This window comes from Octopus bimaculoides, chromosome 14, assembly GCF_046866305.1.
Source record: "Octopus bimaculoides isolate indiv1 chromosome 14, ASM4686630v1, whole genome shotgun sequence".
Taxonomy (NCBI): Eukaryota; Metazoa; Mollusca; class Cephalopoda; order Octopoda; family Octopodidae; genus Octopus; species Octopus bimaculoides.
The window spans coordinates 36,265,865-36,279,633 of record NC_142941.1 but is presented as its reverse complement, the minus strand read 5'-3'; the positions used below and the strand labels follow the sequence as shown (position 1 = coordinate 36,279,633).

The 13,769-nt window shown below is 34.1% G+C and overlaps 1 protein-coding gene and 1 long non-coding RNA gene across 7 annotated transcripts in view; one reads left to right on the top strand and one right to left on the bottom strand.

The window, feature by feature from the left end:
* The window catches only part of LOC106881593 (protocadherin beta-15), a 319,651-nt gene that overhangs the window by 173,344 nt on the left and 132,538 nt on the right, over positions 1 to 13,769 (top strand). For all 6 annotated transcript variants that reach the window (XR_016244293.1, XR_016244290.1, XR_016244291.1 and 3 more), the window contains exon 2: positions 41 to 2,502. Coding sequence is in view for 2 of the 6 variants with exons in the window: in XM_052973057.2 (XP_052829017.1) it covers positions 85 to 2,502 (2,418 nt within the window). In the remaining 4 variants the exon portion in view is untranslated. The remainder of the gene's footprint in view (positions 1 to 40; positions 2,503 to 13,769) is intronic.
* LOC128249440 (uncharacterized) overlaps positions 1 to 13,769 on the bottom strand; it is a 349,834-nt gene that overhangs the window by 332,358 nt on the left and 3,707 nt on the right. The window lies entirely within an intron of this gene.

Sequence of the window (13,769 nt, the reverse complement as noted above, 5' to 3'; positions counted from 1 at the left end):
TTATTCAGTTTGTAATCTTTTATTTTTAATTTTTTTTCAGAGTTTCTGTATCAGCTTACCTAACAGTAATTTGAAAAGAGAAAAATGCTGGTGGTTGTATGGTTGTTCCTGTCGCTTGTGGATAGATCATTTGGCATTGACCATATTTATCATATAGAAGAAGATCAGATCCCTGGAACATTTGTTGGAAACATTGCAGTAGATACACAAACCCTGGGTATTGTACCATTCCAGGAGAAGAATCTTATTTGGTTTAGCACACTCCAGCAAGATGCAACAACTAGTTCACAACGGTTCAATGTATCAGAGTCTGGGAAACTTTACACAACCAAAACATTGGATGCTGAAGCACTCTGTAAATATAACACAGAGTGCTTCCAGATGGTGGATGTTGCAGTCCGTAATAAAGAGTCCTTTGTAAAAATTCTTGAAATAAAAATAATCATAGAAGATGTTAATGACAATCAACCTGAGTTTCCTGAGAAACAAATCAATTTACAATTCTCTGAAACTGATGGGAAAGGAACAGCAAAGTTTATTCCTAATGCCATTGACAAAGATGTAGGTGTTTTAAATTCAAAAATATCTTACCACTTAAAAAAAAATCTAAATGATCCATTTATCTTATCTGTTTCTAAGAAGGTTGATGGCACAGATAGTCTGGAGTTAATTTTACAAGAGAAGTTAAATCGGGAAACAAATGAACATTACAAGGAACAAATTATTGCCAGAGATGAAGGATTTCCTACAAAACAAGGATTTTTAGAAATTAATATTGCAATTACAGATGTCAATGATAACTTACCAGTATTTAGTCAAAATCTCTATAATGTTTCTGTTAATAATGGTTTTGATAAGTCTAGACCAATTATTACTTTGTCAGCTACTGATCTTGATTCAGGTGACAATGGAAAAATCTCATATTTGTTCAGTTCCAAAACATCAGCTTTAGCAAGAACTTTCTTTAGACTGGACAAAGAAACAGGCGATATTTATATAAAAAAAGACACCACATCAGGTTCTAAAAATATGTTTAAGCTATTCGTGAAAGCTACCGATGGTGGAAATCCACCTTCGAGTTCAACAGCAGTGGTGTTGGTTTATATAAACAACAACCAAAATAATGCTCCAGTTATTGACTTGAACTTTATTTCAAAATCAGCTGAAAACAAAGTCGCAATTTCTGAAGGTGTTAAAATAGGCAGCTTTATTGCTTTCATGAAAATCACAGATAATGACATTGGAGAAAATGGAAATGTTAGCTGCGACCTCAATAATAATAGATTTCAGCTCAAGAGTTTGGGTCTAAAGAAGTACAAAGTGGTTGTAATGAAACAAATTGACAAAGAGAAGAGCAACCATGTTGATTTGGTTGTTACTTGTGAGGATCATGGATCACCACCTTTGAAAACTGTTAGAGAGTTCTCAATTCAAGTGCTTGATGTCAATGATGTACAACCACATTTCACCAAAGATACATTCAAATTTCTTACTTATGAAAATGAAGAACCCAATTTCCCTGTGGGCTATATTAATGCAACAGACCCTGATTTAGGGCTTGGAGGTCAGTTGACTTACTCTTTGATTGGTCACAGCAAAGGTCTCCTTCTTCCATTTGAAATATCTGACTTTGGATTCATTTCAACAACTCAGCCACTGGACAGGGAACAGCAAGAAGTTTTTAATTTCAAAGTTTTAGTCAAAGACAATGGTATACCTTCACTCAACAGTACAGCAGTTGTTGTTGTTGAAGTTATGGATAAAAATGACAATGCACCGTATTTTACGTTTCCCAGTGTTAACCCATTCAATCTAGATGTCCATTACCATCCACAGAGTAAGAGTGACATCACAACATTAAGAGCCTCTGATAGAGACAGTCATGTTAATTCCTTCCTTAGGTATGAAATACATGGAGGTAATGACAAACAATTATTTAAGGTTAACCCTTATACAGGAGTTTTATCTTTCTCTCGGACAGTTTACCAAAATGATGCTGGACCATATAATTTAGAATTAGCTGTCAAAGACAGTGGTACTCCAGTTCTATCAGCAACAACTACACTCTTCTTGACACTAACTGTTAGCAATACAACAGCCAGAATGTACATCTCTGAAGACACAGAGTCAGATAATAGAATACATATTAACTTGATGATTATTATAGTAGTAGCAGCTGTGATAGTTTCTGTTGCCATTGTAGTTTCAGTGACTGTATGCATTGTAAGAAGAAATCATAACAGAGATATTCTATATACCGATGGAATAGACCAAAGCAGTAAATTTATAGGTGATAGAGGAGAGTCTGAATATATGTGTCAACAAATGACACCACAAAATGACGGACAAGTCATAATGGTGACACATCCAGGAATTCACCCTGCAACTGTCTTAAGGAGGGACCCTCATTCAGATAATACCTGGAAAAGTTCATCTTTACGGCATCAACAGCAGCAGCAGCAGCAGCAACAACATCCAGACATAGGTCAAGGAACTTATCAGGTATTTCTCTTTAAAGACATTCTTAAAAATAATAATAATAATAATCATATTTATTATTATCCTTACACAATAAGAAGAATATGATACAATTTGTAAAAGAGACTGAATCAGCTTATTGAAGTGAATGTTGAATGTTGAAATATTGTTCAATCCGATAAACAGAGTCAATCTTTACTTATTACAAATTGTATCGTACTCTTCTTATTGTGTATTTTGCCTTCATGCTCATGCAGAGTTATGTCAATCTTCATAAATAATAATAATAATAATATTAATAATAATAATAATAATAATAATAATAATTATTATTATTATTATGAAGGAATTCGTTTCTTTTTAAGTTTTATAACACACCAATATTAATTTTTCAATTGCATGGCATGTCACCTGAATGCATCTTTAGATGCAAAAAAATTTGTTTTCCATTGACAACTCAGACTGATATTTGGGTGCAGCTTGTACAAATTAAACCTGACAAAACACAATAATAATAATAATAATAATAATAATGATTTCAGATTTTAGTGCAGACAGGGCCAGCAGTTTTTTTTTGAGTGGAGGAAATCGATTACATCAGTCCCAGACTGGAACTTATTTTATTAACCCAAAAAGGAAGAAAGACAAAGTTGACCTCAGTGAAGTCTGAGTTCAGAATATAAAGACAGACAAAATGCTACTAAGCATTTTTTCCAGTGTGCAAACAGTTTTCCCAGCCCACAACTTTAACAATAATAATCATATAAAGCAAAAACAAAACAAAAGAAGCAACTATGTAGTTTTGGCATCTGCTTGTCAAAACGAATATTCAAGTTATTTGAAGTTTCTGTTATAACCAGTAATGCTTTCTTTGTGTTCTTTTTTTTTCCATTATTTTTAAGCATCAGGTACATCTTTTTACAAAGGCATATGGCCTAATAATTAGGGTATTTGTGGGCTCAGTTCTTGGACAAAGCAGCATGTTGTTCTTGAGGAAGGTGCTTTATTAGATATTGCTCCATCTGTAATGAATACCAGCCAAGATGCTGGAGCAACTCTCTCTCTCTCTCTCTCTCTCTCGCACACACATCAGTTGTCACATCCTGGATGTTCCAATGAATTGAGAGTGAGGCAGAGAAGGTGCCTGTTATTGCTCTCAATCATAGAGGCACCTAAAACAATTAACCCCCAGGTTAAACCAAGAAGGAGACAGGTGGATAATATCCAATTTCAGTTGGTCATGCTTGGGAAATAGTAAAGTGCAATGATATTTTGCTTCTGGTAGGACCTTTGAAGAAGATACCTAAGGACTTTACCTGCACAACCTTCCCAGACAGAGTGGGCAGAAAAACTGGGTGGATGGATGGATAGATAGGCAGAATAAAAAGGCAGCACATATGTTTCCTTCTAGGGTCTTAAGAAGAAGAGAGGAAGGTATCCTCAAAAGAGAGACTTAGCCATTATGCCTGCATCAGAATGGACTTTTATTACCCTTCTTTTATGAGAATATGAGAAACATTACGAAAATGTTTCTTTATTATAATTCCTGACATGGCGGACAAGAAAGGAAAGGTATAACTACCTTTATTGGAGCTCATGATTAAACTAATTACCATATACAGCTTGCAGAGTCCCATTTTTCCCTGTCTATCATGAATAATTGCAGTATGAATATTCAAACTGATGCTTCAGCCAGTGTGCTAAATAAAACACACGTTCGACCCTGCAGCATTTGCACCAACTACATCAGGCCTGCATATTATACTTTTACTTTATGGCCAGATCTAACTTCTCACACATACCCTATAATGTCATTCTAAAAATAAGCATTCACATCACTGAAATCTTGAAGCTTTGGGATAATGCCGGATTGATTAAAAACAAATTGAATAAATATGCTTTGCATTACATTTGGCAGAGTAATCTGAATGCTTAAGAGTTAATATTTGATAGTTGCAGGTAATTTTCAATTTCAAAAATGTTAAAAATGATTTCTGTTATTATAATTATCATCATCATTATAATCATCAACATTGTCATTATCATATTCATTGTTGTTGTTTGCTGTAAATGGTCATGTTTCACAGAGTTTTATTTAGAAGACATTTTCTTCCAGAGGGAAAATGAAAAAAAATTATTTTACCATAAAGAACTTTGAAACATTTCAGCATCTTTCCCATTACTCTGAAATAGAAAACCAAGGATTGTCTTAGACTTTATTCTATTTTTTATCCTTTACTTCTTTCAGTCTTTGAACTGCAGCCAAGCTGGGGCATGCTATAAAGGCTTTAGTCAAACAACTCAACAGCAGAAGTTTTTAGAAGTCAATTACTTATTCTATTGATTTCTTTTGTTGAGCTGCTAGGTAATAGGGACATAAACAAACCAATAGCAGTTGCCAAGTGGTGGTGGTGAGCATATACACAACACAAGCATATAGATAAATACATATACTTATATATATATATATATATATACTGATATATATATATAAATACATCTATATATAATATATATATATAGGTATACATGCTCACACACACACACACGACGGGCTTCTTTCAGTTTCCATCAAGCAAATCTGCCCACAAGGCTTTGGTTAGTAAGTAGGGCTATAGTAGAAGATGCTCTAGATGCTATGCAGTAAGATTGAACTCAGAACTATGTAGTTGGGGACCAACATCTTTACCACACAACCATGCTTTTTGTGAACATCCATTTTGGTTTATTTATTTGTGGAACCCCACTCTGGTGTAGTGGAATGATGAGCTAACCACAAAGATGGAAACAGTGAATATGCTCCAGAGTTTTTTAAAAATCACATAAATGGATTTAAAGATAGATGGAAAAAGTGACAAAAAAAAACAAACAAACAGAAAGAAACATACTAATAGCATAGCTGCAAACAAAAACTGAGACATACGTGATACTAACAAAATCATTACTAACAACAACAGTAGCTCATCTTTTGCAAATATTGCAAACCAAAAGAAACTGTTTGTTGATGTTAGTTCCAGGGAGAAAAGAAAGGAGCAAGGAAGACTTCCTTATTCAAAATATTAATCAGTAAAAGCAAAGTGAAAGATGACATATTTAAAAAGGAAGGCTGTATGGTAAGTAGCTTGCTTACCAACCACATGGTTCTGGGTTCAGTCCCACTGTGTGGCACCTTGGGAAAATGTCTTCTACTATAGCCTCGGGCCGACAAAAGCCTTGTGAGTGGATTTGGTAGATGGAAACTGAAAGAAGCCCATTGTATATATGTATATATATATATATATATATATATATATATATATATATATATATATGTGTTTATGTGTCTGTGTTTGTCCCCACAACATCGCTTGACAACCAATGCTGGTGTGTTTACATCCCCGTCACTTAGTGGTTTGGCAAGAGAGACCAATAGAATAAGTACTAGGCTTACAAAGAATAAGTCCTGGGGTCGATTTGGTCGACTAAAGGTGGTGCTCCAGCATAGCCACAGTCAAATGACTGAAACAAATAAAAGAAAGAAAGAAAGAAAGAATACTTTTGAACGAGAAGAGGAAGCTCTGGCTGATGAGTGAACCCTAGTCAATGGGCATGGTATATGGAAGTACACACTTAGTTTTTCAAATCAGAGCTGAAGCAAGGAGATAGTGTGAACTGGTGACTAATTGGGGGTAAGAAATACAAAGGTCACAGCTAGATATCCTGGTAATGACATTGAATCATGCTGGTCATTAGCTTTGTGATATAGTCAGGTGATGATACGGGGGTGGCCAAGAATGATATATGGTAAGATGGGGGTCAGTATTATAATCCAGGTCCTGATGACCACAGAAGACCATAAAATAATCCTGGATCTCCATCCCATTGAGTGAAGGACATGTTAATTAGGCTGTTGGGGCTGGGCTAAAGGTACAGTTTTTATATGTGTGAGAGTAAAGGGTCTTCTGTCCTAAAGAAGAAAAAAGAACAAGAGCAGCAGACAACAGTAAAAACAGCAATCCTAAGAGATGAAGGCCATGGATGCTGATATTGCCGTTTATAAAGCACTGCTAATTGCAGTTCCAAGTATAGCTCAAGTGGAAGGAAATGACACTGCCTCATCCTCAGTATCATCAGCATCCAGGGCTACTACTGTGATAGGACACTGAAAAGCTAAGTAGTTTTCTCTTTCAGCAGAGGAGTGATCAGAGGCTGCAAGCAGCAGTGTTCTACTACATTGTTGTGGCGGAAAACTGCAGGGGATAGTCAGAATCAACACCAAAAATCTAACATAAATGCTGAATCAGCACAAGAGAAAGTGTGGAATATTTTGTTGATTTTTACAGAGAAAACATAAAATTGAGAGGCTGTTGGTAAAATTAACACAGCAAGTCTACATATGACAAATGAACCAGTTCTCAGGGGTTACGAGAGACTTCACAGTTTCCTAAACTTTAAGATGCTCACAGATAAATTTGGAGGAGTCAGTTCACAGAAGGTGATCAGAGCAGGAGATGGTCAGAATCACAAAGATGTCTTAATCCTACTGAAGTGTGGTAGCTCCTTACCCTTTATATGGGATAGGCTGCCCTTATGTGAAAACATCTCATTTGCCACATTTTTAACCAGATTTGATATAGTGTATCACATTCCCTACACCCATCCTCCCATTTAAAATATGTATGTGTACATCCTCACCCACTTTGTAACTGTTTTTGTATAATACATTCTGTATTGCATATACAGACCCCTAAGGCCTAATCACTGTTATTATTATTATTATCATTATTATTAATAATGCTAATAATAAAAATAAAAACAACAACAATGTGCCATGGTGTTACTGTTTTGCATTTTGCCTCCACTTAATAATTACCAGCTAATGTATTCCTATCTTTATCTTTCAAAAAATGCTCGCTCTTAACAGCTGCAGCAGACAGGTGATTTCATTTTTCAGTTGTGTGTGCAATTTCCATAAAAGTGGCGACACTTTTTGGGGAAGAAATTGACACCATATTCCATTTTTTCATTCTTTTATTTTTCTAAAAAATTTTATTTCTTTATCTTATACTTTATATATTTATTGCTTTGTTTTGTTTCTTTCACAAGCATTAAAAATGTTGAGATTTGGAAGATAGCAATATCCATTTATAGCAGGCCAAATGTTAACAGTTTTCTTCAGTGTCCTGAACAACCAAATCCTTAATAATAATGATAATAATAATGACGACAACAACAACAACAACAATAATAATAATAATAATAATAATAATAATCAATTTGTGTAATGTATATATTTTTTCACTGTTTCATTTTGTTATTTCTCCTTTTACTTAAAATTTTCATTTTTTTGCATTTCAGTCTTTCTTTTTGACTGATTTAAATTTGAAATGGTAAAAAAAAAGAAGAAAAAAAATTTTAAATTGAAGAATGAAAATTGAAATAAAAATTGTATTAAAAGACCTGCTGTCACCACTTTAGTTTCACCACTTAAAGCTATGTCAGGAACAAAATATTGTTTTAGGGAATAAAATTGATATCTTTCAAAACAATTATTACAAAGCCAATACTTTCTTTTTTTTTTTTTTGGCTTTCTTTCAACTTTTTAAAGAGCAATTATTATAGTTGATTGAATATATTACTGATACCTATTCAAGCTAACACTGGGCCCTTAATTTGATGGTTATTTGCCTTGTTAGAAATAGCAACTAATTTCCCTCTAAATTATACTGCTGTTTAAGAGAAAGGACACATTAGATTATGTAATCCTAAATATACAATATCAGTAAAAAAAAAAGACAGGATGTATATGTATGTGTGTGAGTGTATATATATCTGTGTGTGTATGCATATATCTATATTTACCTACATATACATATGTGTATGCATATATATATCCAAGTATATACATATGTATATTTACATAAACATGTGTGTGTGTCTCTCTCTCTCTCTCTCTCTCTCTCTCTCTCTCTCTCTCTCTCTCTCTCTCTCTCTCTCTCTCTCTATATATATATATATATATATATATATATATATATATATATATATATATATATATATATATATATATATATATATATATATATATATATATAGAGAGAGAGAGAGAGAGAGAGAGAGAGAGAGAGAGAGAGAGAGAGAGAGGCAAACAGGTGATGAATGGTGAATTGAGGATCAGCAGCATCATTGTCATCAAAATCATCATCTTTTAATGTAAAAAAGGCTTAACAACATTTCTTCCGAATTTATGTTCTGAGTTCAAATGTCACTGGTATTGACCTTACTTTCATAAATTGGGGCCAATAAAATAAGTACCAGTTGAACACTGGGGTCGATTTAATTGACTTAGTCTCCACCCAGCCTGTGGCCTCATGTCAAAATTTGAAACCAATGATATAACTATCAGATTGAAATAATCGATGTGGCTGACATGGTCGATTAAAAACTATGAAAGCAATGCCCTAGCAAAGTTCAATGACTTAAACCAGAATCAGAGACAGTTTTTAATAAAAATGAATCACAGACATGACTGGGTGATTAAGAAGCATGCTTTGCAGCCAGATGGTCTAAGGTGCGATTCCACTGGGCAAAGTGCCTTTATTATAGCCCCAGATTAACCAATACTTTGTGGTGGCTGAAAACTGTGTGGAAGCACACCATATATATATATATATATATATATTATATATATATATATATATATATATATATATATATATATATATATACATATATACATACATACGTGCGTGTGTGTGTGTGTGCACTTCATTGTATTTTTCCCATCCACCACTTGACAACTGGTGTTGGTGTTTACATTCCCATAACACTAGCGGTTTGGCAAAAAAGACCAATAGAATAAGTTCTGGTGTCAATTTCTTCAGCTAAACTCTTCAAGGTGATGCCTAAGCATAGCTACAGTCCAATGAGTGTAACAAGTTAAATATAAAAGATGAATAGATAAGTAAATATGAATAAGGTGCCAAAAATAGATAGCTGTCTTGTTATGAGTACAGCTCCATTTTAGGGATTAATATTGATTTCTAATTTGGGCACAAGGCTAGTAGTCTGGGGGTGGGGAGAAGATAAGTCGATTACATCGACCCTAGTGCTCAGCTGGTTTTTATTTTATTGACTTCAAAATGATGAAAGCAAAGTCAACATTGGCAGAATTTGAACTCAGGATGTAAAGGACGAAATGCTGCTAATCGTTTTGCTGGCTTGCTAATAGTTCTGTCTATTCACCATCTTATTTTGGGGGTTAATACTGATTATTTCTTCTGTATGTAGAATGATACAGATTTCTACAAGGCATAGCTGTGTAGTTAAGAAGCTTGATTGCAACTACATGATTTCAGGTTCAGTCCCACCATGTGACATGTTGACCAAGTGTCTTCTTCTGTAACTCTGGATCAATCAATATCTTGTGACTGAATCTGGTAGATGGAAACTGTGTGGAAGCCCATTATATATATAAATATATCTGCATGTTTACATGTTTGTGTTGTTTTGTTTGCCCCCTGTAACTTAGTCGTTCGGTAGTGTAAGTACAAGACCTGAAAAGAAAAATAAGTTCTGGGTTCAATTTGCTCAACTAAACGCTTCAAGACAGTATCCCAGCATGGCTGCAATCCAGTGACTGAAACAAGTAAAAAGATAAAAAAAGAAAGATATATAGGGTAAGAAGATTTAATGTGAATTTAAGAATCTTGAATCACATAGTTTAGCCTTTTAGTATTTAGATTATTCTATTCTGTCAAAGGTAAGGCATATTTATTCACATTGTTATGAATTAACCACGCATTGTGTTGTAGCTTCAAAATTCTTATGATCTGATAGTTTATTTTTAGAATGACATTGTAGGGTAGGTATGAGAGGCTGGATCTGGACAGTTTGAACATGAAACAGGAAGAATATTTCAGTCAGATATGGCTGGTTTAAATGCTAAAAAACTATAGTCATAGGTTTCTTGGGGTTGGATATCAATGTGTGGCATTTTGAGTTAGTGGCTTTAACCATAACCTCAGGTTGATCAATACCTCATGTATGAAATTTGGTAAGAAGAAACAGTGCAGAAGCCATTATTGTCATCATCATCGCTGTCATTGTTGTCATTGTCATCATCATCATTAATATCATTATTTTACATGTTTTGAAGGCAGTGAGCTGGAAGAAATGTTAACATGCTGAGCGAAATGCTTAGTGGTATTTCATTTGTCTTTACATTCTGAGTTCAAATTCTGCCTTTGACTTTGCCTTTCATCCTTTCAGGATCGATAAATTAAGTACCAGTTGTGTACTGGGTACTGGGGTTGATCTAATTGTCTGGCCACCTCTCCAAAAATTTCAGGCTTTTTGCCTAGAGTAGAAAAGAAAAGATTATTTGACATGTTTTGGTTTTATTTCTGTGTTTTTACTCCACAGTGGAATGGGTTGGACAAGTCTTAGCATCTCATTACATATTGTGGTTCTTCATAATCTGACACATACAGGAACAACAACAATAACCAAAATACTGCCTGTCTTTTATATTGTGATACATTTTGGTTTTACAGCTGACTACCCTTCTTATCACTAATCTATTTACAGCATGGACTATGCATATTTTACTGTACCACCAGCATGAGAGAAGTAGCATCAGGACTAATGAATTCCCCTTACTCTATATCAGTTTTTATTTAAGTTATCACTCTCCTTGATGGGCTACCTGCGTCGTGGACTTGTAGTGTTCATATTCTATCCCACTTATGATATAATATAAATTTCTTACAGTGTGTTTTTATTTGAGTCAATGGATTGCCTGTGCTGAAACTCATGGCATCCACATTTTCTTTTACTTGCAATATAATATATAAATATCTTACTTCAGCAGAAAGAGAGAAAAATGTTATAGAAGAATATAATGAAATGAACTGATGCTAATATGTTACCCAAGAGCCATCAATAGTACAAGAGATATAAATTAACTTCAACTTGGAATTGAGAGTTGCATCATGAATTGAGTGTGGAGAAAGGGGATTACTTCTTGCTTTAATGCACTTGCCATATTTTTGAAGAGACTAATGCCAACACCATTAAAGAAAAGTACATCTCACTCTTTCTCTGATCCTGGAAGGTATGGTTGGATTAGAAGCAACAAAAGTTCGTTGCCACAGATTACACCAAACTGAGCTGGCATAATGAACTGTGTTGGAATATATTTAAATGAGGATGGTCTTAACACAAAAAAAAAAATTAAATTAAAATGAAGCCATGGATGTAAAAAACATATATAAAAAAGTAGATTAGAATCACAGAGCTTTTATTAGAATTAAATGCAAAAATGGTTTGAGGGATAACTTGACAATTTTCAGGATACCATAAAAAATTTCCATGCAATATACTCTCATTTTTACCATATTTTTAAATAAATGTGTTCCTCACTAATAGCATTCATGCTTTTTAAATTTTCTTTTAAATTCCACTCTACTGTCTGTCTCAAATAATTTATTCTGTCACCCACCAACATACTTAAATCAATGTTCATTATTTTATTCACTTTTTGAAAATTTGTTGAAAGATTTTGCTTTGAGGGACATCTTTTTAAAACTATCAGTATATGTCATAATGGTATTTCACCAAGTAATCAATATTTTATTTATCACATGCAGTTGCGATGAATAGAGCCAATTGCTGGAGTTTTCGTAATCCTTTCTGTCACTCTTAGGATTAATTCCTCTAAAACTTCAATATATGAGGCTGAGAAAATCAGGTGTTGCACTATTCATTCTTTTCCAAGAACAATATTGAAGTAATTGCAGAGAAATAGCTCCAACTAGCTGGTATCAAAAATAAGTCATCAAATCACACTAGGTGAAAGCAGACCTTTAATTTACAGTAGGAATATCTCTCATCTCATCTTTACCCACTCATTCCTGGGAGGGTTAGGGGGCAGCGTCCTCAATAGTATGAATATGAAAAAATACCAATGTAAATAGTTTTTTTTCTGAGAAAATATATTTCAGTTTATGATTACATATTGTTAATAACTATGAATCTTTTTCTTTTTTCTTCCTTTAACAAAGGCAGCCATTATTTTCTTACCAATTTTAGCAGGATGTAAGAATTAATAAAGTGCTGTCCCCATTTAGTTTGGCATCCAATTCCTACCAACTTTGTCTTTTTCATAATTTCAGGATCACAGGAATTGAATAAGTATTATTATTATTTGTAATTGTTCATGCAAGTTAGCAGAATTGTTAGTGCATTGGACAATATGCTCAGTGGTATTTCTTTCAGATCTTCCATGTGCATTAAAGAAAGAAGTAATTCCATGCAGTGGGACAGAACCAGGGACCATATAAGTTGAGAATCATACTTCTTACCACAAAGCTACAACTGTGCCTATCTGCAGGAAAGTTAGGATACTATTATCCAATGTGTCTTTTCTAAGACAGTAGGAAATAATTTAAGTGAGTATGATTTCTAGCAGGCCAAGTAGTTATGTATAAGTTCCCTCATTGGGACATGCAGATTTCAGTCAAACTGTGGGTTAACTAAAGCCAGGGTCTACTCACTCGTGGATAAGTTATAATCATACATCAATGTCAGAAATCATTCATAATCATTGTTTCAAGGTGCAAAATACTTTTTGACTAGATGATTAAGTCCCTGTATTTCAAAGATAGGAAATTGTAATGTTTATGCTTTTAGTCACAGGCATGGCTATATGGTTAAGAAATACCCTTTCTGACCACAGGGTTTTGAGTTCAGTCACAATTTGTGGTATCTTTGACAAGTGTCTTCCACAATAGCTTCAGACTAACCAAAGCTTGGGAGTTGAATTGGAAGTAGTGTGTATGTGTATGTGTGTGTGCACACATGCGTGCATGCTGACGTTTCCTTTTCTTGACATCATGGAATAATTATAAATGAGCATTGTCATCATGCAAGTGGAATTCCTTGTTTCCAGTCTGCCATCAAAATATGTCCAGCTATGGGGAAATATCACCTTTGTTTTAAGCAGGCATGAGTTGAGAACAGGAAGGCATCTGGCTATAGAAAGTAGTTCCAACTCATGCAAGCATGGAAAAGTAAATGGTGGTGATGATAACGATGACAGCAACAATGCTTCTGCTGCCACTGCTCTTCTCTGGAGAATTAATGGCACACAAAGAGAGAAATGTCCTCAACCATGAACAGAAATTCTGTTGAGGTTACATCTTGTTAAAAGAAAGAAGAACATACAGAACTGCATTTGGTGGTGCAGAGAACTAACATTGTGTAACAAAATTTTTATTTTTTTTGTCTTTCATAAGTAAGTGTTATTTTTT